At 40.3% G+C, this 23,640-nt stretch overlaps 1 protein-coding gene across 2 annotated transcripts in view; it reads left to right on the top strand.

Moving 5' to 3' along the window:
- PLEKHH2 (pleckstrin homology, MyTH4 and FERM domain containing H2) overlaps nucleotides 1-23,640 on the top strand; it is a gene marked incomplete at both ends in the record, with an annotated part of 117,481 nt that overhangs the window by 74,931 nt on the left and 18,910 nt on the right. For both annotated transcript variants that reach the window (XM_080711137.1, XM_080711138.1), the window contains 8 exons: nucleotides 4,292-4,471; nucleotides 8,555-8,663; nucleotides 9,566-9,678; nucleotides 11,515-11,694; nucleotides 14,595-14,692; nucleotides 16,370-16,547; nucleotides 18,574-18,729; nucleotides 20,699-20,796. In XM_080711137.1, coding sequence (XP_080567263.1) covers nucleotides 4,292-4,471; nucleotides 8,555-8,663; nucleotides 9,566-9,678; nucleotides 11,515-11,694; nucleotides 14,595-14,692; nucleotides 16,370-16,547; nucleotides 18,574-18,729; nucleotides 20,699-20,796 — 1,112 coding nt within the window. The remainder of the gene's footprint in view (nucleotides 1-4,291; nucleotides 4,472-8,554; nucleotides 8,664-9,565; nucleotides 9,679-11,514; nucleotides 11,695-14,594; nucleotides 14,693-16,369; nucleotides 16,548-18,573; nucleotides 18,730-20,698; nucleotides 20,797-23,640) is intronic.

Here is a 23,640-nt window from a genome sequence, read left to right on the forward strand (position 1 = left end):
CAAGTGTGTGCCACCATACCCAGCCAGTTATTCTCTTTTAAGCTAATCTCCTCCAAAGAATTTGAGCTATCTTCACTTTAAGAGGGAAATGATGGGATGTCACACAGGTGAACTGTGTACTGAGTCGTCATTATGGGAGTGCAGAGTCACCTTGGGATTACTGAAACCTTAAAAATGGAACCACTCTCAGCAACTTAGCGAGACCCTGTTTCCAAATAAAATATAAACAAAATTACTCTTGTAATCCCAGAATTTGGGAGGCTGAGACAGGAGGATTGCAGTTTGCAGACAGCCTTAGCTCCTTAGGCCCTCTGCAATTCAGTGAGACCCTGTTTCAAAATAAAGAATAAAAAATAGGGCTGGAGATGTCCTATTTTTGGTAGAATGCCCCTGAGTTCAATCCCCAGTAACACACACACACACACACACACATACACACAATTAAACCAATACAGGCCACAAGTACTTGCATAAAATAATGATGTCAGCTCCATTGAATAGCAGCCTGTGACTGACTGTTGTGTCATGTCACTAAACTTCCTAGTCCAGTGACCACCTGGGTCAGTTAGTATTTCTCTATTCCTTTCTCACAGACTGCAGTTTTGGTCTGCAGTCATTATTCTAATATCATGCTGATTGGATGGGAGTTGGCACAGAAGCTAGGCATGGTGGTGCACACTTGTAATCCCAGCACTTAGGAAGCTGAAACAGGAGGATCGCAGGTTCAGAGCCAGCCTCAGCAATTTAGTGAGACTCTCAGCAACCTAGCCAGACCCTGTTTCCAAATAAAAATTAAAATAGGCTAGGTATGTAGCTCAGAGATAGAATGCCCCTGGTTTTAATATCCAGCACCACAAAAATAAAACAAAGAAATGCTACCTGAATAAATGTTTATCAAGCATAATGCTAAGTTACCAGTAAGAGAAACAGAAGCCACTCTATGTGTTCCAGAAAGAGACAATTAAATACAGATAATTATGTCTGAATTAAGACATTAGTATAATATAAATCACATATTAATATTATAATTATACATAATATATTAATATTTTAATACATATATATGTTAGAAAAGTTATGTAACTTAGATTACTTTTAGGAAAGTTGAGGGAATAAAGATCAGGGACCCCCCCCACACACTCACTGAAGGTCAGAGAAGCTAGTGCTGAAGATTTCAGCCCAGATCCCTGAGGCAAATGGTTCTCAGGAGTCCTCGGGAGTCCCCAGGAAGTCTCCTGCCACCTCAACCCAGGCACGTGGTGGCAGCTGTCTCAGGAGAGCGACCCCTTCTTTCACCTGTACCTTCCAGATCTCCTGCAGGTTCTCCATAGGTCAACTGTAATGTGGAGCCACACAGCAAATGCAGTCCCCAGATGCCTTTCTCCATGTCTGGGGAGACCTTCCGAAGTGTGGTTGGGATGCTGAGTTTATAATCAGTCCAGCACCTCCATATAAAAATATATACAGCCGCTCAAAGAGAACTATACCAAAATGCTGAGTAACTTCTGTGATGACAGTGTTGTGGGAGATTTTTTTCCTTCTATTTCTAAAATACCTCCATTTTTGCCAAGCTTCTATAACGTATGTGGTGTTTTTATAAACTGAAAAGTAATTTAATAAAAGCGAATCGCATCTGGGTGGGCTGCTACTTGGAAGGCTGACACAGGAGAATTGCAGGTTTAGGGACAGTTTCAGCAGTGCAGTGAAACCCTCAGCAACCTAGTGAGACCCTGTTTCAAAATAAAAATAAAATAAAAAAGAGCTGAGGGTGTAGCTTGGAGGTAGAATGCTCCAAGTTCAATCCTTAGTACCATAAAAAAGAAAAGAAAAGAATAGTATTGGTCATAGAAGAAACAAGTCAGAAGAATATAAAATAATGACATCTTTTATAACAACTAGGAAAGCATTTGGACTACATATGACTCAGTATTGGACTACTTTTGTTTTATATATCTATATACAGCTTTGTACTATAGATGTTTCCAAACCATTTTTGAAATCTGAATCAGTGTCTTATTTTATTAAATTAAAATACTCTGTTGGTTGTCTATGGAATCATGGTGACTCCTTTGGTAAAATGAATAACCACATTAAATACTGGGTAAGACCTAAGTTTTCATAAAAAATTGTGCCTAGAGTACACAAGTTGGAGCCAGTTATGGTGGCGCACACTTGTAATCCCTGCATTTGGGAGACTGGGACAGGAAGATCAGGGTTTGCAGCCAGCCTCAGCTACTTAGTGAGGCCCTCTAACTTTTTTTTTTTACGGTACTGGGGATGGAGCCCAGGGGCATTCTACCTTCGACCTACACCAACAGCCCTAATTTTATTCTTTATTTGGAAACAGGGTCTCACTGAATTGCCAAGGGCCTCACTAAGTAGCTGAGACTGTCCTCGAACCGGGATCCTCCTGTCTCAGTCTCCTAAATGCTGAGCTTAAAAGCGTGCGCCACCATGCCTGGCTTTTGCTTTTGTTTTACTACCTTACTTTTTCCAGAACTATAAATAGATAACTTTACATTTCTCCTTTAGAAGTAAATTTTCTTCATTCAGTGCCTAGAATAGTGCTTTGCATACAGAAATGTATATAATTGTCATTAATTTAATGGAGGAAATTATGTTTTAATCATAAACGATAATGCATTAAATTAATTAATTTTCAGTGTCAATCAGTTATTGGGCAGGTAATACTGTGTTTTATTTAAGACATCTGGGTAAGACCTCACTGAGAAGCTGACATTTTAACTAGGTTCTGTAGGAAGTCAGAGCAACTGTGCCTTTGGGGTAAGAGCATGCTAGGCAGGGAGGGCTGGCCATAGCCTGAGGCAAGAGCGTGTGTCTAGTGTGATCGAACCGGAGTCTGGTGGGAAGAAATAATAGCAGATGAGGTCAGAGATGGAACAAGAACCAAATCATATGGGCTTCTGTAGGCCAAAGTAAGACATTTGGCTTTTTAGGGGAGGAAAAATTACCTCACCTTAGTAGGCCTACCAGCAGGCCTGAGCATTACATTGACATCAGACAGATTATAAAGGCGGATGGATTTATTTAATGTTAAGCCATATGTGACACAGGAGCCTTCATACGAAGTGAAGAGCCAAAGACGTGGAGTTGAGCGCTTCTCTGCTGAACTGCACAGGGGGCAGGGCAGAGGGGCTTGGGCAAGGACAGTAGGGGTTAAGTCACTAGCAGGATGAAGGCTGGCTAAGCAGGCATGGTTACAAGCTTCCCTGGACCTCAGCTTCCCATCCTTGATGATAAGAATGTCTTTTTCCTTCTGTAATAAGGAAGAAAATTTCCACCACATTTGATCTGCATTTGGGAAGAAAGAAGCGGATCGAGTGCCCTTCTTGTGTCTTGTTTTGTTTTCTTAATACCTTTAGTTTAAAAAATCCTCATGCCAAAGATGTATCTTTTGGAGTGGTGTGTTCTGCCACTCTTCAGCTTTTATCAGCGATGAGAAGCCACTGGGAGGTTTTAAGTGAGCAGGACCTTGATCTTCTCCAGGTCTAACTGAAACATGGCAGCTTCTGTTAGGACAGGCTGGGGAAGGAGGAAGAGAATGGTCAGGAGGCAGTTGCAGCCTTCCAGGGGACAGGTGATTGCTGGCTAGTGGTGGCAGTGAAGGCTTGGGACTGAAAGTCTTGCCGATAGGATTTGTTGACCCGGAAGGCCTGAGATATAAGAAAAATAAACGTATCAGTGATAATGGCAAGGCTTTTGAGCTAAGCAGCAGAAAATAATTGGTTAGCTACTAAGATGGGCAGACTGAGCAGAGCCGGGTGTGGAGGTGGAAGGATCAAAGTCAGTTGGAGATGCGGGTAGACATCCACATGGGGCCAGGAGTGTGGAGTTTCGCAGCTGGCAGTAGCTAACACATGCTTGGATTAAAGTCATGAGCTTGTGAGATCACCCAAGGAATGAGCCCAGATGGGAGAGGAGTTCTCACACTGAGCCCTGGAACTCAGCGTTGGAAGTGTGGGCTGGTAAACATCTTCTTGATTAGAATTGACTTTTTTTAGAATTGCAAGTACAAACCTGGCCAAATGTTTTCGGAGTTATTAATCTGAAGCACACTGTTTTTTTCTGGAATAAATGTACTTAATTAAAAGTAAAAGTTTTAAAACAGATACATGAACTGTCCAACATGGCAGATATATTTCTTCTTGGTATTTGTTTTTTTAAAAAGTATGCTTTTTAAAGGTAAAAAGGAAAAGAACTATGAAAAGTTGTGGTAGACTAGGAAATACTTAGAAAGTGCCTTCCTTACAATTACTAACTTTCACTGTAGTTCCCTTTAGGTCAGATCACACTCTGGGAGGCTAAAGTTGAAGAGGTTGACAGGTCCTGCGATTCGGATGAGGATTATGAAGCCAGTGGACGGAGTCTGTTATCCACTCACTACACCATTGTTGTTCACCCTAAAGACCAAGGGCCGACTTACCTGCTCATTGGATCCAAGCATGAAAAGGTACTTAAAGACCCAGCTGACTTAAAAATGATTCAGACTAATATTATTCAGATATTTTTGATAGTGATTTTCAAATCACCTTTGTTGAAATGAGGAAGATCACCAGCTCTATTTCCAGAGATTCTTCATTCTGGAAATGAGCCTTATTCCAATGTGTCATTTTTCAATGTTATTGATAAAAATTATCTCAAGGATAAAAGTAATGCATGACAGTAGAGGACCAGGGAAGCTAGGTTAAAAAATATGGACTTATCAGACTGGATATTTTTTATCAATCTGAGACCTCTACCTTATATTTTTGACCCATTTTAACAAAATTTTGGTTTAGATACAATTACAAATCAATTATTACATGCATGTACAATCATTTATGATAAAAGATGCATCACAGATTAGTGGGAAAGTGATAGCTCATGTATTGTACTTATTATTGTTACTTATATTCGCAAAATTGACTATTATGAAAATATTTGTTTAATTTTTCCTCTCACACATTTAGCAAAATGCTTGACAGATTAATTTAAGGAATTAAAAAAGAATTTAATAAAATTAATTTTAAAAAGCTTTTATCAGTTTCTGAATAGAAAAATGCTTTCTAAGAAAAAAAGGCAATATAAGAAATCATAGTGGCAATGGTTGATAAAACTGACCTCAAAAATTGAAGTTCTTTTTATATCAAATAAATCATTAATACAATTAAACAAAAACAGAAAAAAATTTCATGAGTGACTACTATACATATATTATTAGGGTTAATATTGGTAGTTGTTTCTAAGCACATTTCGTATAAAGCAAAGTGCTAAGAATCTTTTCTTCATCTTTACAATTACTTCTTGTGGAGAGGATGTCATTCCCATTTACAGATAGAAAAATGGAAGCACTTTCCTGTGGTCATATCTGGGAGGGGGCAGAGTTCGTATTTGACTCATATCTCAGACCTCAGAGTCTTTGTCAAAACGGACCTCTAATGCCGCCAATTTGATTTGAAAAGAGCTATTTCCAATAGAAAAAGGACCCAATCAATAACTTAATGAGCTTAGTGATTAATTAATTAATGGTTAGACTCACCTATAGTCAAAGAAATGCAAGTTTTAAAAGTGATTAAGCTTTGTCTCTCAAATTATTAAAAATTTATATTAGCATAGCCATGATGAGGAAAATACTCAAACATCACTGGAGGCAATATAAATTGGTATAAGCACTCTAGGGAGTACTTTGAAAGTATGTTTCAAGAGTTCCTAAAAATGTTCATGCCATGGTAATAAGTGGATACTAAGGAAGTTATCAGAGATATAGCCAAATATTTATATATAAATTTATTAGACATAATAGTCTTTTTTTTTTTTTTTACGGGTCTGGGGATGGAACCCAGGGGCATTTGACCTCTGAGCTACACCCCCTGCCCTATTTTTTATTCTTTATTTTGAAACCGGGTCTCACTGAGTTGCAGAGGGCCTCACTAAGTAGCTGAGGCTGTCCGCGAACCGTGATCCTCCAGGTCTCAGCCTCCCGAATGCTGGGATTACACGCCCGGCTTAGTCTTTTAAAAATAATTCCCAGCCAGGTGTGGTGGCGCATACTTGTAAACCCAGCATTCGGGAGGCTGAGACTGGAGGATCTCAGTTTGCGGACAGCCTCAGCTACTTACTGAGGCCCTCCATAACTTAGTGAGACCCTGTTTCAAAATAAAGAATAAAAAGTAGGGCAGGAGGTATAGCTCGGAGTTCGAATGCCCCTGGGTTCCATCCCTAGACCCGCCAAAAAAAATAATAATAATAATAATAATCATTTTCTCAGACACAGAAAATATAACAGATACCCTTTTTTGCTAGCATGTTAGATTTCATAGTAATTTTTATCAGTGATACATTAATAACCATCTAAATATCAACAATAGCTGGGCATGGTGGAGCACTCTTGTAATCCTAGAGTTTGGGATTACAATCCCCGCACTTGGGAGTGTAATTCCCGCACTTGGGAGGCGGAGGCAGGAGGATCCTGCAGGTTTGAAGCCAGCCACGCTGGCTTAGGAGACCCTGTTTCCAAAACTAAAAAAGTATAAAATAGGTCTGGGAGTGTAGCCTGGAGGTAGAAGGGCTTCGAGGAACCCCAGTACCACAAAAAAATAAATAAAGAAATAAATAAAAAATAAATAAATATCAACAAGAAATTAATTAAGCTGGGCGTGGTGGCGCACTCTTGTAATCCCAGAGTTTGGGAGGCTGAGCCAGGAGGATTGCAGGTTCTCGGCCAGCCTCAGCTACTGAGTGAAGCTTTCAGCAACTTCGTGAGACCCTGTTTCCAAATAAAGTATAAAATAGGTCTGGGAGTACAGACCAGAGGTAGAAAAGCCCCTGGGTTCCACTCCCAGTACCACACACAAAAAAAGAAGTTAATTAAATATGGTATGTATATAGAATAGAATGTCCTGCAGGCATTAAGACTTGTTTACAAAGAACTTCAAGCTGAACATGGTGGTCCACACCTATAATTCCAGTACTTGGGAGGCTGAAGTAGAAGAATCACAGGTTCAAGACCTGCTTCAGCAACTTTGCAAGACCCTGTTTCAAAATAAAAAATAAAAGGGCTGGAGTGGGGGATGTAGCTTAGAGGTACAATTGAGCCTCTAGGTTCAATTCTAATGCAGAAAGAAAGAAAGGAAATGATTCTACAGTATTAGTTAAACTCAGAAATTATAAGTAACTATTCTAGAGTAATATCAACTGTATAAAAATGTAATCTACATAAATATTTCACAGGGTAAATAAAACACCAATAGTTATCTTTGGGGATGGAAAATGGATATTATTTTGTTATTTAATTTTTCTATATATCCTAAGTATTCTGTATTACTTTGAGAGATTTTAAATGATAGAATTTATTGTATTTTTAAAAGAACAACTGATTGTATTTTTCTAGTCCCTTTTATTTAGTTAGTTTCTGTCTGTGTTAGACTGGGGATTGAACCCAGGAACACTTTATTTTTGAGCTACACATCCAGCCCTATCTGTCTATTAATTTATATTTACTTATTTTTTGTGTGGTACTGGGGATGGAACCTAGGGGCTTTCTACCTCTGGGCTATACCCCCAACATATTTTACATTTTATTTAGAAACAGGGTCTCACTAAGTTGCTGAGAGCCTCACTAAGTAGCTGAGGCTGGCTTCAAATCTACACAGTCCTGTCTCAGCCTCCCAAGTACTGGGATTTCAACTTGTGCCACCAAGCCCAGCTCTTCTTATTTTGAAACAGTATCTTGCTAAATTGCTGAAGGTGGTCAAGAGCCTGCAATCTTCCTGTCTCAGCTTCCCAAGTACTGGAATCAAAAGCATGTGCCACTACACCTCACTTATTCAAATTTCTTTTTTTTTTTTTTTCAGGTCTGGGGATGGAACCCAGGGACATTCAACCTCTGAGCTACACCCCCTGCCTTATTTATTTATTTATTTATTTGTTTGTTTATTTATTTATTTATTTGGTGGTACTGGGGTTCCTGGAAGCCCTTCTATCTCCGGGCTACACTCCCAGACCTATTTTATACTTTTTTATTTTTGGAAACAGGGTCTCTTTAAGCCAGCATGGCTGGTATCGAACCAGTGCGATCCTCCTGTCTCCACCTCCCAAGCGCGGGGATTACAAGCCTGCGCCACCACGCCCGGCTATTTTTTTTTTTTTTTTTGAAACAGGGTCTCACTGAGTGGTGGAGGGCCTCACTAAGTAGGTGACGCTTTCCGCAAAACTGCGATCCTCCGGTCTCAGCCTCCCGAATGCTGGGATTACAAGCGTGTGCCACCACACCCGGCTTTCGAATTTCTTAAGATATATTCTTCTTCTTAATTTTGTCATGCTTATGTAAGAAATATGTATAGAAAATATTGAAAATGTACGCAATAGGAAAAGGTATTATGAGTACAATTTAAATGAGCCCACCTCAGATGTTTGACTGAATGGATTCTAGTTATTATTTAAAAATCAGAGAAAGTGGTTTCTTTGTAGTCTCAAAGTTTCCTCCTGTTTATGCAAGTTATTTTCCTTAAGTAATCAAAACAGCATCTTGATTAACATTTGTTCTGATTTTAAGGACACTTGGCTTTATCATCTGACTGTTGCAGCTGGAAGTAACAATGTAAATGTTGGATCTGAATTTGAACAGCTGGTTTGCAAATTGCTAAATATAGAAGGAGAACCTTGTAAGTTCATAAGCATATAAGGCTTTATCATTTTTGAATTAACAGTGATCCCCTTAGCCTAATAGAGTTTTTGTGTGGGGGTTTTCTCTGCAATGTATTCACCTTGTCATTGGCTGTGCTTTTGATGAGCCCTTCTTGAGGATCTTGGGCTCGAGACACCATCATTCTCTAATATGTTGTGTCCTCTCACGCCCTTCCATCCCAGCTCGCATTGATTCCTCGGCTGGATGCCCCCTTCCTTGGCCAGCCTCACCAACATGAACTCCCGCTCAGATGTTGCCGGTCCCATAGCCGGTCTGCTCAGCTCAGCATCTGATTCACAGAAGCAAATTGTTCTGCTAAAAGCGTGTCCCAAAGCACCTTGCCATTTAACTCTTTTGGGGCATTTGTAGCTTTATATTTAAATTAATATCTTCTGGATAAGGGTTTCCATTGAGAGTCTAGATTCTATGCTGGGCTTTCTATGCAGAGACTGCATTTCCTTTGCAGTGTTCAGCATAGGGATTTAATGAACATGGACTTTAGAAATGACTTCAAGTCCTCATTATATCTCTTCCTATTGGGTTTCTCCAGATCCTTCCCTGTTCCTTCTCATGTATTCTCATCTCCCTTCTTAGGTCACCACCTCTTGGCAGGTTTAAGCAATATGATCATGCCCTGGTAGACTTATTACAGCCTAATAACTTAGGACCCAGCTCTTCTACGTTTACTTTATTCAGAACAGAAACATGAGACCCACAGTGGTCTGGCAACCAGGATAAAATAATGTTGCCAAATGTTTGTCCTGACCTTTGTGATGAAAGTTGTGAGCCCGACCTAAATGAACTAATTTCTAAAGAATCCATCCAGTAGGAGGCCAGATAAGTGAATCATTCCATTTTCTGTTCATGTGTTGTTTTTAGCCTCCCAGATATGGAGACACCCCACTTTGTGTCACAGCAAAGAAGGAATCCTTTCTCCACTGACCACACTGCCTTCTGAAGCTCTGCAGACAGAAGCTATTAAGTTATTTAAGGTAAAATGTTTATATTACCGGTGTGTAGCACGGCACCTGCTTATGGTTGGGTTAAATATGGATCTATAATGGCAAGAGAAAACAATCACAGAAATATCATTTTTTTTTTTCAGTACTGGGGATTGAACCCAGAGCCTCACAAATGGTAGTCAGGTGCTCACAACTGAGATACAGCCACAGACCTTTCGAATTTTCTTTTGGGGACAGAGTCTCACTAAGGTTGGCTAGGATGGTCTCTAACATGTGATCCTCCTGCCTCAGCCTCTGGAATAGGCAATGGAGCACTGTGCCCAACAATCACAAAGTACCTTTAGAAATGACACAGACAATAGACAAGGACATTTCTTTGTACCCGTTATCTCTGAATACATTAAAAATATCTCTGACACTTAGTAGCTTAAAACAACAAATATTTAGTATTTCACGCAGTTTCCGAGGGGCAGAACTGTGGAAGCACTTAGCTGGGTGGTTCTGGCTCAGGGTCTCATGAAGTTGCTGTCACGGGGCAGCAGCACCTGAAGACTCGACAGAGGCTAGAGGAAACCGAACTCTCACACAGCTGCTGGTGAGGAGTCTCAGTCCTCGGGTCTTCACTGTCTGGCTTCTCCACGTGACTGCTCAAGACGTGACAGCTGCCATCCCTCAGAGCCGTGATCTAAGGAGAAAGAAAGCAACCGAGGTGGAAGCCACAGTGTTTTAGATCCTAATTCCAGAAGTGACACGCCACGCACGAGCTGTAATGGGAGGGCATGTCCCAGGGTGTGAATATCAGCAGGTGGATACCAGTGGGGGCCATCTCGAAGGTTGACTTTCACACTTCATATGTTCTAGAAGGTAGAAGAAAGCAGAAAGGTAGAAGAAATTTTATTCAGATTTTTTTTTGTGTGTGGTACTGGGCTTTCTGGAAATCCTTCTACCTCCGGGCTATACTCCCAGACCTATTTAATATTTTTATTTTGGAAATAGGGTCTCTTAAGCCAGCATGGCTGGCTTTGAACCAGCATGATCCTCCTGTCTCCGCCTCCCAAGTGCAGGGATTACAAGCGTGCACCACCACGCCCAGCCTGTGTGTGTGTGTGTGTGTGTGTGTGTGTGTGTGTGTGTGGTACTGGGGATGAAACCCAGAGGCCTCCTACCCCCGGGCTACACTCCCAGACCTATTTTATATTTTATTTGGAAACAAGGTCTCACTAAGTTGCTGAGAGCCTCACTAAGTTGCTAAGGCTGGCTTCGAACCTGTGGGAGCCTCCTGTCTCAGCCTCCCAAACAAACGGTTTATTCAGAATATTTTAATAGAAGCTGGGTGTGGCGCCACATACTTGTAATCCCAGTACCTGGGAGGCTGAGACAAAAGGACTGCAAATTTGGAGGCAGCCTCAGCAACTTAGTGAGACCCTGTTCCAAACTAAAACAGTAAAAAGGGCTGAGAGTGTAGCTCAGAGGTAGAATGGTTGCATCCCCAGTACCACAAAAAACATTTTTTATTCAAACTTTTAGAGGTGAAAATGCAATAGCTAAAATGAAAAATATACTGAAAGAGAATAACATGTATTTTGAAACTCCATTATTAAGTAAATAAATGTTCAGGATTGTTTTGTTCTCGAAATAAACCAACCCCTTTATCATTATAAAATGACTCCCTTCATCTCTGGCTCCTTGGTCTAAAATCTACTTTGTCTGCTCTTCTTGTAGCCACTCCAGATTTCTTTTGATTACTGTTATCATAATATATCTTTTTCCATCTTTTGAAAGAAAAACTACTGCTAAAAAGAGAGTGTAATTCATGCAGAATAAATGTAACCATTTCTCAATATTTTCCTTTTCTGTTTAATTCAGACCTGCCAGCTTTTTATAAATGCAGCCGTTGACTCCCCTGCAATTGATTACCACATATCTCTGGCCCAGAGTGCTTTGCAAATCTGTCTGACACATCCTGAGCTACAGAATGAAATTTGCTGTCAGCTTATTAAACAGACAAGACGAAGACAGCCACAGAATCAAGCAGGACCACTGCAGGTATGCATTGATACATATACATATAATTTTAAATGGTGCTGTTTTCCTGATTGTAAGAATGATATAAATGCAGTCTTGACATTTGGAAAATAAGAAAAAATGTGAAGGAAAAATAGCTGTTAATATTTTGATTTATATCATTTTGGTTCATTTATATAACCATATGTTTGTATATGGATATATAGACGTATGCAGATGTATACATACTCAGTTTCTCAAATTATTGAAGTTACAGATATATATTACTTTTTTAAAACTAGAGAACACGGTTATTTCTTGTACATCCTTAAACAGTTTTCAGAACATTAAAGGTCGTATAATATCAATTATTATGCATTTACTTATTTACAATTATTTTTCACCTAATAAGTAGACTTTCAATAGACTGTTTGAACCTAAATCTTATATTCAGGTTTAGTGAATTCCTTTGAACTCATTTCTAAAATTACCTTATATTGTCAATAAAACTTTATAATTTTTTTTAGATTCTTTCCAGGTAAAAAGTGGTATTTCACTATTAATTTGGGATGCATTTTGTGTGTGTGTGTGTGTGTGTGTGTGTGTGTGTGTGTGTGTGTGTGTGGTACTGGGGGTGGAGCCCAGCAGCATTCTACCTCCAAACTATACTCCTAGTCCTATTTTTTTTTCTTTCTTTTTTTTCTTCTTCTTCTTTTTTTTTTTTTTTTTTTTTGTGTGTGTGTGGTGCTGAGATTGAATCCAGAGGTATTCTACTTCAGCGCTACACCCTCAGCCCATTTTTTTTTAAATTCTTTATTTTAAAACAGAGGCTCACTAAGTTGCAGAGTGCCTCACTAAGTCACTGAGGCTGGCCGTGAACTCCTATCTCAGCCTTCCAAACACTGGGAATACAAGTGTGTGCCACCACACGCAGACTGGGATGCATTTTTATTTTTATTTATTTATTTATTTTTTGTTGGTGGTACTGGGGTTCCTGGAAACCCTTCTACCTCCAGGCTACACTCCCAGACCTATTTTATACTTTTTATTTGGAAACAGGGTCTCTTAAGCCAGCATGGCTGGCTTTGAACCTGCGTGATCCTCCTGTCTCCGCCTCCCAAGCGCGGGGATTACAAGCGTGCGCCACCATGCCTGGCTGCATTTTTAATTTTAATTTTAATTTTTTTTAGTAGTACTGGGGATTGAACTCAGGCGCATTCTACTTCTGAACTACATCCCCAACCCTGTCTTTTTTATTTTGAAACAGGGTGTCACTAAGTTGCAGAATGCCTCGGTAAGTTGCTGAGGCTGGCCAGATCCTCCTGTCTCAGCCTTCCAAATACTGGGATTACAAGCGTGTGCCACCAAGTCTGGCTTTGGAATGCACTTCTTTAACTGTTAGTGCAGTTGAATGTATTTTCAGCTGTTTTATAGTCATTTATGTTTATTCTTTCTTTTTCTTTTTTTCCATTTGGTGTTGGGGATTAAGTCAAAGGACATTCTGCCTCCAAGCTACACTTCAGACCTTTTTTTTTCTTCTTTTTTTTCTTTCTTTTTTTTTTTTTTTTGCGGTACTGGGGATAGAACCCAGGGACATTCTACCTGCCAGCTACACCTCCAGACTTACTTTTTATGCTTTTTAAAAATTCTTTATTATTTATTTTGAAACAGGGTCTCTAAGTTGTGGAGGGCCTCACTAAGTAGCTGAGGCTGCCCATGAACCGCGATCCTCTGGTCTCAGCCTCCCAAATGCTGGGACCTTTTTATTTTTTATTTTGAAGCAGGGTCTTGCTAAGTGGCTGGGACTGGCCTCAAACCTGTGATCCTTCTGTTATAGCCTTTCAAGTACTGGGATTACAGGCCTGGGCCATGGTGTGCAGCTTGTTTTTGTTTACTCTGTATTGAATGCCTATTTTTATCTTTATATACTGACTTCCTGTTAACCACAGAATAAAACGTAAATTTCTTATCCACTGTACAGGACTCTCGGTGTTAGATTCAAGTTTTGTGGGACTATAATCTCACACAATTTGGGAGACCCACTTAAGAAAAAGTACGGGGGCTGGGGGCTGGGGTGTAGCTCAGTGCTACACACAGTTGACAGGACCTTTTGCATTATCTTGCAAAGGGCTTGTGCAAAAGAGGGCTTCTGAAGCTAAAGCTCCTATGTGGCTTCACTTTCTCCACTCGCACAGTGAATGAATAAACACACCCTGCCTTAACATGTTTATACTTAGCCAGGCACACACCTGTAATCCCAGTACTTGGGAGGCTGAGACAGAAGGATTGCAGGTTGAAGACCGGCCTCAGCAACAAAGCAAGGCTTTCAGCAACCTAGCGAGACCCTGTTTCAAAATAAAAATAAACCGGGCTTGGGGTGTATCTTAGAGGTAGAATGCCCCTGGATCTAATCTCCAGTAAAACACACACACTTCACACACACACACACACACACACACACACACACACACAAGTTCCATATTTATATACTTTCCTTTTATTTCTGTTCACATATGTGTATGTTTGAGGAATGGGTTGGCTTTGATTTAAGGTATATGACTTTTTACTATTTTATAATTTGCCTTTTGCAAAACTGTGTATATTTCAATGAATGAGTAAATACATAAATGAATTTTTTTAAAAAAAAAAAAGAAACAACGCCTCTAATCTTTGAAAGGCCCACTTCATCCACTTGTGCTCCGGTTCCTCAGTTGTAGAGAAGGATGTACACAGCAGGTGGATCCTATGTCTGACCCAGTGTAAAGCTTTGATGCTTTTAGTGTAGTGTATGTGCTCTAGAGGGATAGCGCCTTTATGGAAGAGGCTACACATTTGGGGGTTGGAGGGCCCCTTACCCACTGCTCTCCCAGGCTTGTCAGCGCTCTGCTCCGACAGGCCGTGACTGGCGCGGTGTCTAACCTACGGTGCTTCTCTATCCCCAGGGCTGGCAGCTCCTGGCGCTCTGTGTTGGACTCTTCCTTCCCCATCATCCTTTCCTATGGCTCCTTGGGCTCCATCTGAAGAGGAACGCAGACTCCAGGTGTGCAGAAAAGTAGCTGCTTGAACTGTTTCTATGGCCTCTGATAGTCTATAATAAATTTTAATAACCTGCTGGGCACGTTTTCAGAAGAATGCATGAAACAACTATTAGTACAGGAAAGCTTTGGGTATCGCTATAATGGAACTTCGAAAGTAAATTGTTAAATCTCTTCTGGAAAATTGCAATAAAATCTTGAAAATCTGAGAAAATATTTTTTAAGTGAGAAGTCTGAATAACATAGCACTAGTGGGTGCTCACTCAATAAAATCAACTATTTCACTTTTTTAGTTTTTCTACTTTTTACTTTTTTGTGCATGTGTGGCACTAGGGATTGAACCTAGGTGCATTCTTCCTCCAAGTTATACCCCCCCCAGTCCTTTTTATTTTTTGTTTTTGAAACAGGTCTCACTGGGTTGTTGAGTGTTGAGAATCTTGCTATGTTGCTGAGGCTGGTCTTGAATCTGCAATCCTTCTGTCTCAGCCTCCCAAGTACTGGGTTATAGGCATGCACCCCCAGACCTGGCTTAGTTTTTCTTTCATCCAGCTGCACATTTAATTATTTAGTGTAGAAAACTTCTCCTATGGCCTTCTATCCTTTTATAATTGTATGTATTCTTACATACATTTTTCTTTTTACTTTCTTAAAAAAGATATTTGGCCGGACGTGGTGGTGTAGACTTTTATTCCCAGCATTTGGGAGACTGAGACAGAAGGATCACAGTTCTGGCCCAGCCTCAGCTACTTAGTGATACCCTTTGCAACTCAGTGATACCTTGTTTCAAAATAAAGATGCCCCTGGGTTCCATTCCCACACTGAAAAAAACATTTTGAAACAGGGTCTCACCAGGTTGCAAAGGGCCTCACTAGGAGCTGAGGCTGGCTGCGAACCTGCAATCCTCCTGTCTCAGCTTCCCAAATGCTGGGATTGTAAGCGTCACCACCACACCTGGCTTAAGGCCATGTAACTTCTGCTGCAGACATTGAAGTGTTCTCTGACAAAGTGTGACACTAGATGTCTGTTTAGAAGGCACTTGAGTATACAAATGTATTTAGACAAATTATCAATATTTATAGGCAAAGTAAATTATAAAATATTTTAATTATATAATTTTATATTATATAACTGGGGGAAAGTTATCCGAATTTTATATTATTTACCCTTTTGTTTAATGCTTAGCATTTTCAGCAAGTGTACATTTTATAGGACAAAGAAAGAAAATGTATTTTTATTTTTGTTTGAAAATGTTTTCTTACCTTGTTTAGTAGTAAGGCATTAACTTTCATGTTCTGTAAAAGAGAACTCTGCTGCATGGTGTTTTCCAAGTCACTCTGTACTACTCTTTATAATAACAATTTCTTTCTTTATATTTGTTAATATAACCACTATCTATTGACTATATAATGACTGGTAATCTTAAATTCAGTCTGTGGCTATAGTAAAAATAAAAGTTGCAGAATGCTTTATGGAGATGTTTAAGTTAGTCGGCTGCAAAATTAAAGAAAATGGAATTTAAGAAAAGTGATAGCAGTTTAATGTTTGCATTCAAAGAGAAAAATTGTCAAAATTAGCATAACACATTATAAAAAGCAGCAAGGGATGCTTTCATAATGATTGTGTATATTAGATTGTCTTGATTAAATTTATTCTTAGATTTTATCTTAAGTTTTTTGTTACAGGACAGAATTTGGGAAATATGCCATTTACTGCCAGCGTTGTGTAGAAAGAACACAACAAAATGGAGATCGAGAAGCAAGACCATCAAGAATGGAAATCCTTTCAACTCTTCTTCGAAACCCTTATCATCATTCCTTGCCCTTCAGTATACCAGTGCACTTCATGAATGGGATCTATCAGGTGGGTTAGCCTTTTACCTTAACAAAAATATGCGTGGCCAAGAATCCTCTGTGTAACCTCTGTGCAATAGGGAGGTGAGGCCTGGGTCAGTCAGGACCCAGCAGTAATACCTCAGTAAATCATGTTAGGTTGTCTATCAAAATAGCTGAGTTTTCAAATAGTTTTTGCTAGGAAGGATTCACACTAAAAACAAATCCATCTTGAAGGAAATGTTCCAAAGCTACCAATTAGTCTTTGTAGTCACAGCCTTTTATCAAAAAATTCAGATACGTAATTGCATATTAAAGAAACAAACATTAAGTACACTAAATTTTTTTTGTTGTTGTTGGTACTGGGGTTCCTGGAAGCCCTTCTACCTCCGGGCTACACTCCCAGACCTATTTTATATATTTTTTTATTTGGAAACAGGGTCTCTTAAGCCAGCGAGGCTGGCTCTGAACCAGCGCGATCCTCCTGTCTCCACCTCCCAAGCGCGGGGATTACAAGCGTGCGCCACCACGCCCGGCAGATACACTAAATTTTAACTTATTGAAATGCATTTCATTTTTTCGTTTGTTTGCTTAAAGATTATGTATCACGGCACTTACTGGTTTGCTTCTAATAGGTAAGCATATCTTTGAAAGATACTTGGAGCTGGGCATGGTAGTGCATGCTTTTTTTTTTTTTTTTTTTTTTTGTGGTACTGGGGATTGAACTCAAGGGCATTCTTCCTTTGAGCTATATCCCCAGCTCTATTTTATTGTTTTAGTTTGAAACAGGGTCTCACTAAGTTGTGGAGGGCCTCACTAAGTTGCTGAGAATAGCCTCAAACCTGCGGTCCTCCTTTTTCAGCCTCTCAATTACTATGATTACAAGTGTGAGCCACCACACCCAGCTTCTCTTAAGCTATTGCAAATAAAATAATCATCTTTCCTCAACTTCTAGAAGATAGGAGGGTGAAAGTTGACCTTCAAGGTGGCCCCCATTGATATCCATCTGCTGATATTCAGACCCTCAGATAATGCCCTCCCATTTGTTTTCCTTCAGGGAAACAAAAAGTAAAACACATAGACAACTATGTGTTGTCATTAATCATGCATCATGCATGTCCTGTTCGCTCTCCCTATCCCTGTTTGAAATTTATATACATTTGAGCCGGGCATGGTGGTGCATGCTTGTACTCCCAGTGCTTGGAGGCTAAGGCAGAGGATTGTGCAGGTTCAAAGCCAGCCTACTTAGTGAGGCTCTCAGCAACTTAGTGAGACCCTGTTTCCAAATAAAGTATAAAATGTTGCAGGGGATAGGTTGGGGGGGAAAGGTGTGTGGTGTGAAATAATCCCCCCCCCCACCACCAGACACACAGAGACAAACAGAAAAACCGTGGATTCTTGTCCTAAGCTAAGAATAAGTATTCATCGCTTGGACAGCTGCTGCAGATTTAAAGAAGTTTATTAAAAAGATAGAAATATAGAGATAGTTACAGCCCTGTGCCGGAGCAAGGCACAGGGGGGCAATTCGAATGAAAATGCCAACGAACTCCAGTTTACTGAATTTTTATCCTGTCTAAGTCCAGCAGGTCCCTTTGATTTTTGGAGATCATGTTAGAACTTATCGCCAGCCCCGGCTATGCTTCTGTTATCTCTCCAGCTGGGTTTATGGCCTGAAAGGTGGAAACATCTCTATCTTCAAACACAGGCCCAGATTTATGGCCGGAGGGGGAGGCATCTCTGTCTTCAAACACAGGCTTTTACATTTCAGTCTTCTCCCCCAAAATGTGTTAAATTGTTCTTAGGAATGCAAGGACATGTTAGCTAACCCTGGCTTTCTTAGTAAAGAAGATATGTTTCAAGGTTGGACATCTTTCCCAGGATTGATACATTAATACTTTTTGAACTCTCTTCCCAATACCAGTACATAAAATAGGTCTGGGAGTATAGCCCGGAGGTATAAGGCCCCTGGGTTCCATCTTCAGCACCGCAAAAAATAAAATAAAATAAAAAATTTGCATACTTTTTATTAAGAGACTTGCTTTGTTATTTCTGTCTAGGTAGTTGGGTTTGATGCATCCACCACAGTGGAAGAATTTTTGAATACTTTGAACCAAGACACAGGAATGAGGAAGCCGGCACAATCTGGATTTGCATTGTTCACTGACGATCCTTCTGGCAGAAACCTGGAGCATTGTCTTCAAGGAAACATCAAGGTGAAACCAAGTTCTTTTAGGAAGCCAAACACAACAAACAGCAGAGAAGCTGCTCTTTAGTCTTTGCAAGGAGTGTAGTTCAGGGATTTTTCAAAAAATTTAAGTAGCCAAAACGTCACGGCAAAAGAAAATTGCAGGACTTTGGCAAAGAAACAAAATTCTTAATAGTCAATCTGCACACACACATGCTTCTTGTTAAAGAGAGGAAAAGAGCAATATGGTAACAATGTTACCTCATCGGAGCAAAAGGCTGGGCCGGCAGCCCCTCACGCTCCACAAACACTCAGAGACAGATTGGCAGGAAGTGGGTTTATTCAAAGCCAGCTTTGAAAGAAGATAAAAGAAATGTTATGTTTCATATCACCATCTTCTAACAGTGTCAGGGACACAGGAGAGCTTTTTAAGAGGCAGAAAAGAGGCCCAGAGGCGGGAAGTATACTAGCCCGAGAACCTGTCTCGGCTTCCTTCGTGGGCACCTGTTCAGGGAGGGCAGCCCTTCAGCCTTTACTCTTAAGTGTGAGGACTTGGAGCAACAGAAGCGCGGGCTGGGTGTGGCAGCGCGCCCCTGTAATCCTAGCCCTCGGGAGGCTAAAACAGAATCACGGGTTCCAGGCCAGTCTCCGCAATTTAGCAAGGCCCTCGGCAACTTAGTGAGGCCATTTCAAAATAAGAAATAAAAAGGGCTGGGGATGTAGCTCAGTGGTAGAACGTTCCTGAGTTTAATCTCCAGACCACACACATACAAACACACACAAAGTTCAGAACTTAAAACAATTTGGAGCTTTAACTACTAGTATGAGAAAGTTGTCCTTAATATCAGAGTCTGTTTCAATAATCTAGTAGGGTAACAAGAGCAGTGAAAATGCTGATAAAATGGATTTCTATTTTTCTTTTTCTTTCTTTATTTTTTGTGGTACTGGGGATGGAACCCAGAGGCTTTCTACCTCCAGGCTATACTCCCAGACCTATTTTCTATTTTATTTGGAAACAGGGCCTCACTAAGTTGCTGAGAGCCTCAGTAAGTAGCTGAGCCTGGCTTCAAACCTGCGCGATCCTCCTGTCTCAGCCTCCCAAGTGCTGGGATTACAAGCGTGCGCCACCACGCCCGGCCTGTTTTTCTTATTTATTACTGAACATGTCAGTGTCCCAGGGGATGGGTTGCATGTTGTGTGGAATACATGAAGGGCCAGAAATGGCTTCTGTTCACGCTGCATTTATAATTTGCTTAGGGAAAAACAGACTTAGATACTGATAAACTTAAACTAGAATCAAAAGTAATAAATGTTTGCACAGAGGGAAAGATTAAGTTCAGCATTAGAAACTAAGGAGGACCTGAACTGTAGTTGGAAGGATAGATAGAAAAATAAACCTAGGGAAGTATGAGGCCTTCAAAAAATCTTTTTCAGATCAAAGTAAAATAATTTTAATAAAGTCTCCCTGAGCAATAGCAAAAACGAGAAATATAGAATTATAGAAGGACAAGGGACGTTAGGAAATAGTGCACTTATTCTGCAAACAAGGAAACAGAGGCCCAGAGAGGAAAACAATTTTCAGACAGCTAGAACTGGATCGAGCCCTTTCCTGGTATTATATTTCACATTTCCTTATTCAGTTTTTCAATCATTATAAACTCAGAAGGTAGAAAAGTTGCTTCTTCAGTGACCAAATCATGAAAAAAATCTCTGGCATTTTCTTGTTTTGTACAGTTCCACACTAAGATTCCTTTTTGAGTAGAAAAATTCATGACCACAGTCTGAAGTTAATGTGTGCTCAAAGGGACAAGTGGACCCAAGAGCAGTTTAGAATGAAATCCTGAACTCCAAGCTGCGCAGGAGCTGAAAACAAAAAGCATGAATGCCTTTGATTGGGTTGTGCTAACCGACAAACTTTGTAGTCTATGACACCTTTGTCTTCAAAAAAGTGCTGATTTTAAAGTTCTATGAATCGTTGTTTTACATCTCCCTTCTAGATTTGTGATATTATTTCCAAGTGGGAACAGGCATCCAAAGAACAGCAGCCTGGGAAGTGTGAAGGTACAAGAACTGTTCGTCTAACTTATAAAAACAGGTGCGCAATACTCTTACCTAAATGCCGAAATATGGGTGTACAGCTGTCTTCAAATCATGCACCTACAGGGTAGTTGCCTTGAAAGTTATTATATATATATATATATATATATATATATATATATATATATATATATATATTTTTTTTTTTTTTTGCAGTACTAGGGATGAAACCCAGGGGGCATTCTACCTCTGAGCTACACCCTCAGTCCTATTTTTTATTCTTTATTTTGAAACAGGGTCTCACTGAGTTGCAAAGGGCCTCACTAAGTAGCTGTGGCTGGCTGCGAACCTGCAATCTTCCTGTCTCAGCCTCCCAAATGCTGGGATTACAAGTGTGTGCCACCACGCCCGGCTTGAAAGTTATAATATTTACTTGTATGCTTGTGTGTGTGTGTGTGTGAGTGTGTGTGCTGGAGATTGAACCTAGGAATAGTTTACCTCTGAGCTCCTCCCCCAGCACTATTTAAAAGAAAAAACAAAACAGGGTCTTGCTAAATTGATAAGAGTCTCACTGCTTGTTGAGGCTGTCCTGGAACCTGCAATCCTCCTGCTTAGTCTCCCAAGTGCTGAGATTACAAGTATGCACCACCACACTCAGCTTGTATGTTTACTTATCTATAAATGATAACTCTCTTCTACAGGAAGAAACTCCCACATAAATTTAGGCTTCTAATTCTCAGTCTTTTATATTCATATGCCCCCACTCCCTTCTCTCTGTATGTTTTGAGCTTCAACTATAAGCCAATTCCTTAGGTCGATGCTCTGGGTGGAACTGTAATAAAAGCTGACATCAATACAGTCTCTGATCTTCTGGAACTTTTGGGTTAGTGAGGAAATTTCCAAAAGGAAATACACACTCAACCTTTTATGTATATAAATACCTGTTAAGTTTTCTGAAGGAAGAGTGTGGTGCTCTGAGAGACACCGCGTGGAGCCCGACCTGGCTTGCAGGCTCAGGAAATGATGCTTTGGGAAAATGATGCTTCTGCCAAGGTTAAAGGAGGGCCTGGGAGTGAGAACTTCAAAATGGGTCCAAAGCCGGGCATGGTGGCGCACGCTTGTAACCCCCGTGCTTGGGAGGCAGAGACAGGAGGATCGTGCAGGTTCGAAGCCAGCAGCATTGCTTAGGAGACCCTGTTTCCAAATAAAAATGTAAAAATAGGTCTGGGAGTGTAGCCCAGAGGTAGAAGGGCTTCCAGGAACCCCAGTACCACCACACACACACAAAAAAGTACAAAATGGGTCCAAAAGAATGTTCTAGGGCATGTTAGAGGGCTCTATATAGCTTGTTTCAGAGAAAATGCCAGTGGAGCCGCGGCACCAACCTTCTCGACAGATAGAATTATAATGCACTTTGGCATATGGCCAGAAACCAGATTGTCTTCTTTTTTTTTAATATTTTCTTTTTTTCCATGTATTAGCAGCATTTGGCACTTAATAAACACTGTAACTGATCAGTTCATGTTAACTGTGCCAAAATAAGAATATTTTGTTGGTGCTACTTGAATCTTATATCTCATAGATAAGAGCCTTGTGGAATTATTAATATAGTATTAAATTCGGGGGGGGTGTTCTAAGGGTTGAATCCAGGGATATTCTACCTCTGAGCTATACCCTCAGCTTTTAAAAAAATTTGTTTGTTTGTTGCAAGTCTCACCAGATTGCTAAAGCTGGCTTCAAACCTGCAATCTCCTGTCTCAGCCTCTCAAGTACTGGGATTATAGGCCTGCACTACCATGCCTGACTTCGTATTAAATTCTTTAAGACCACTACTTTTAGAAGCTGTCCATAGTCTTAAACTTGTAATTAAGAAGTGAAGAGACTATATAACATAAAGAGCACAACACCCTTTGATTAGTGAACTAGATCAAAGTATTTGATCAGTATTTTAACAGTATTTCTTTTTCTAATAATCAGCCCTACAGAAATACCCACATAAGTAGACAGACTATTCCAGTATGGCACAGTATTTTCTTTGGCATTTTTTATTTTTATTTTTATTTTTTTATTTTTTGCGGGTTCTGAGGATGGAACCCAGGGGCATTCAACCTCCAAGCTACACCCCCTGCCCTATTTTTTATTCTTTACTTTGAAACAGAGTCTCACTGAGTTGCAGAGGGCCTCACTAAGTAGCTGAGGCTGGCCACGAACCGTGATCCTTCAATCTCAGCCTCCCGAATGCTGGGATTACAAGCATGTGCCACCATGCCCAGCTGACATTTTTTATAACAATAAAAATTTAGTGGGAGAAACTTACATTTTTATCAATAGGAGAATGGTTCAATAAAAATGGGGCATCATACTTTGGACTTCACCTTACACACACCCAACAACTAAGGTCCACCATCTGTTTAAATAGGCTCCTGCGCTCTGAATCAATGATGGGTGTCACTCACTGGAGCCTCTTTATTGGGGCTTGTGAGCTGTGATGACTGGCCAGTGTTCAGTAGCAAGAAGTTTTGTTATCTAAAGTTCTAGAGAGCAGCAATATTGTTTAGATAATGGGAATTAGATCAGCTCTCCTGCTTGAGGAACCTGTTTCTGTCCATGGCAGTTTTCATTTGTGTTCTGTTACTGACTGACAAAAACAGTGGACTTGAAGACATGGACCTTCCAGAGGATCATCTCAGCTCTGTCGAGTGTTGAAATTGTGGGCCCTGGACCAATAGCCTCAGGACCACATGGAAATGTGTGAGTCAGAATTCTGGGGTTGAATACCAGGAGCCTGTGTTTTAAGAGCTCTCCAGATAATTCTTACACATGCTAAGTTTTGAGAAATGCTAATATGAAGGTCCTCATGGCTGTCCCAGTCTGTGGAAGTCCCTTCTCATGGGAGGAACCA

This window comes from Muscardinus avellanarius (genome assembly GCF_963383645.1).
Source record: "Muscardinus avellanarius genome assembly, chromosome: 15".
NCBI lineage: Eukaryota > Metazoa > Chordata > Mammalia > Rodentia > Gliridae > Muscardinus > Muscardinus avellanarius.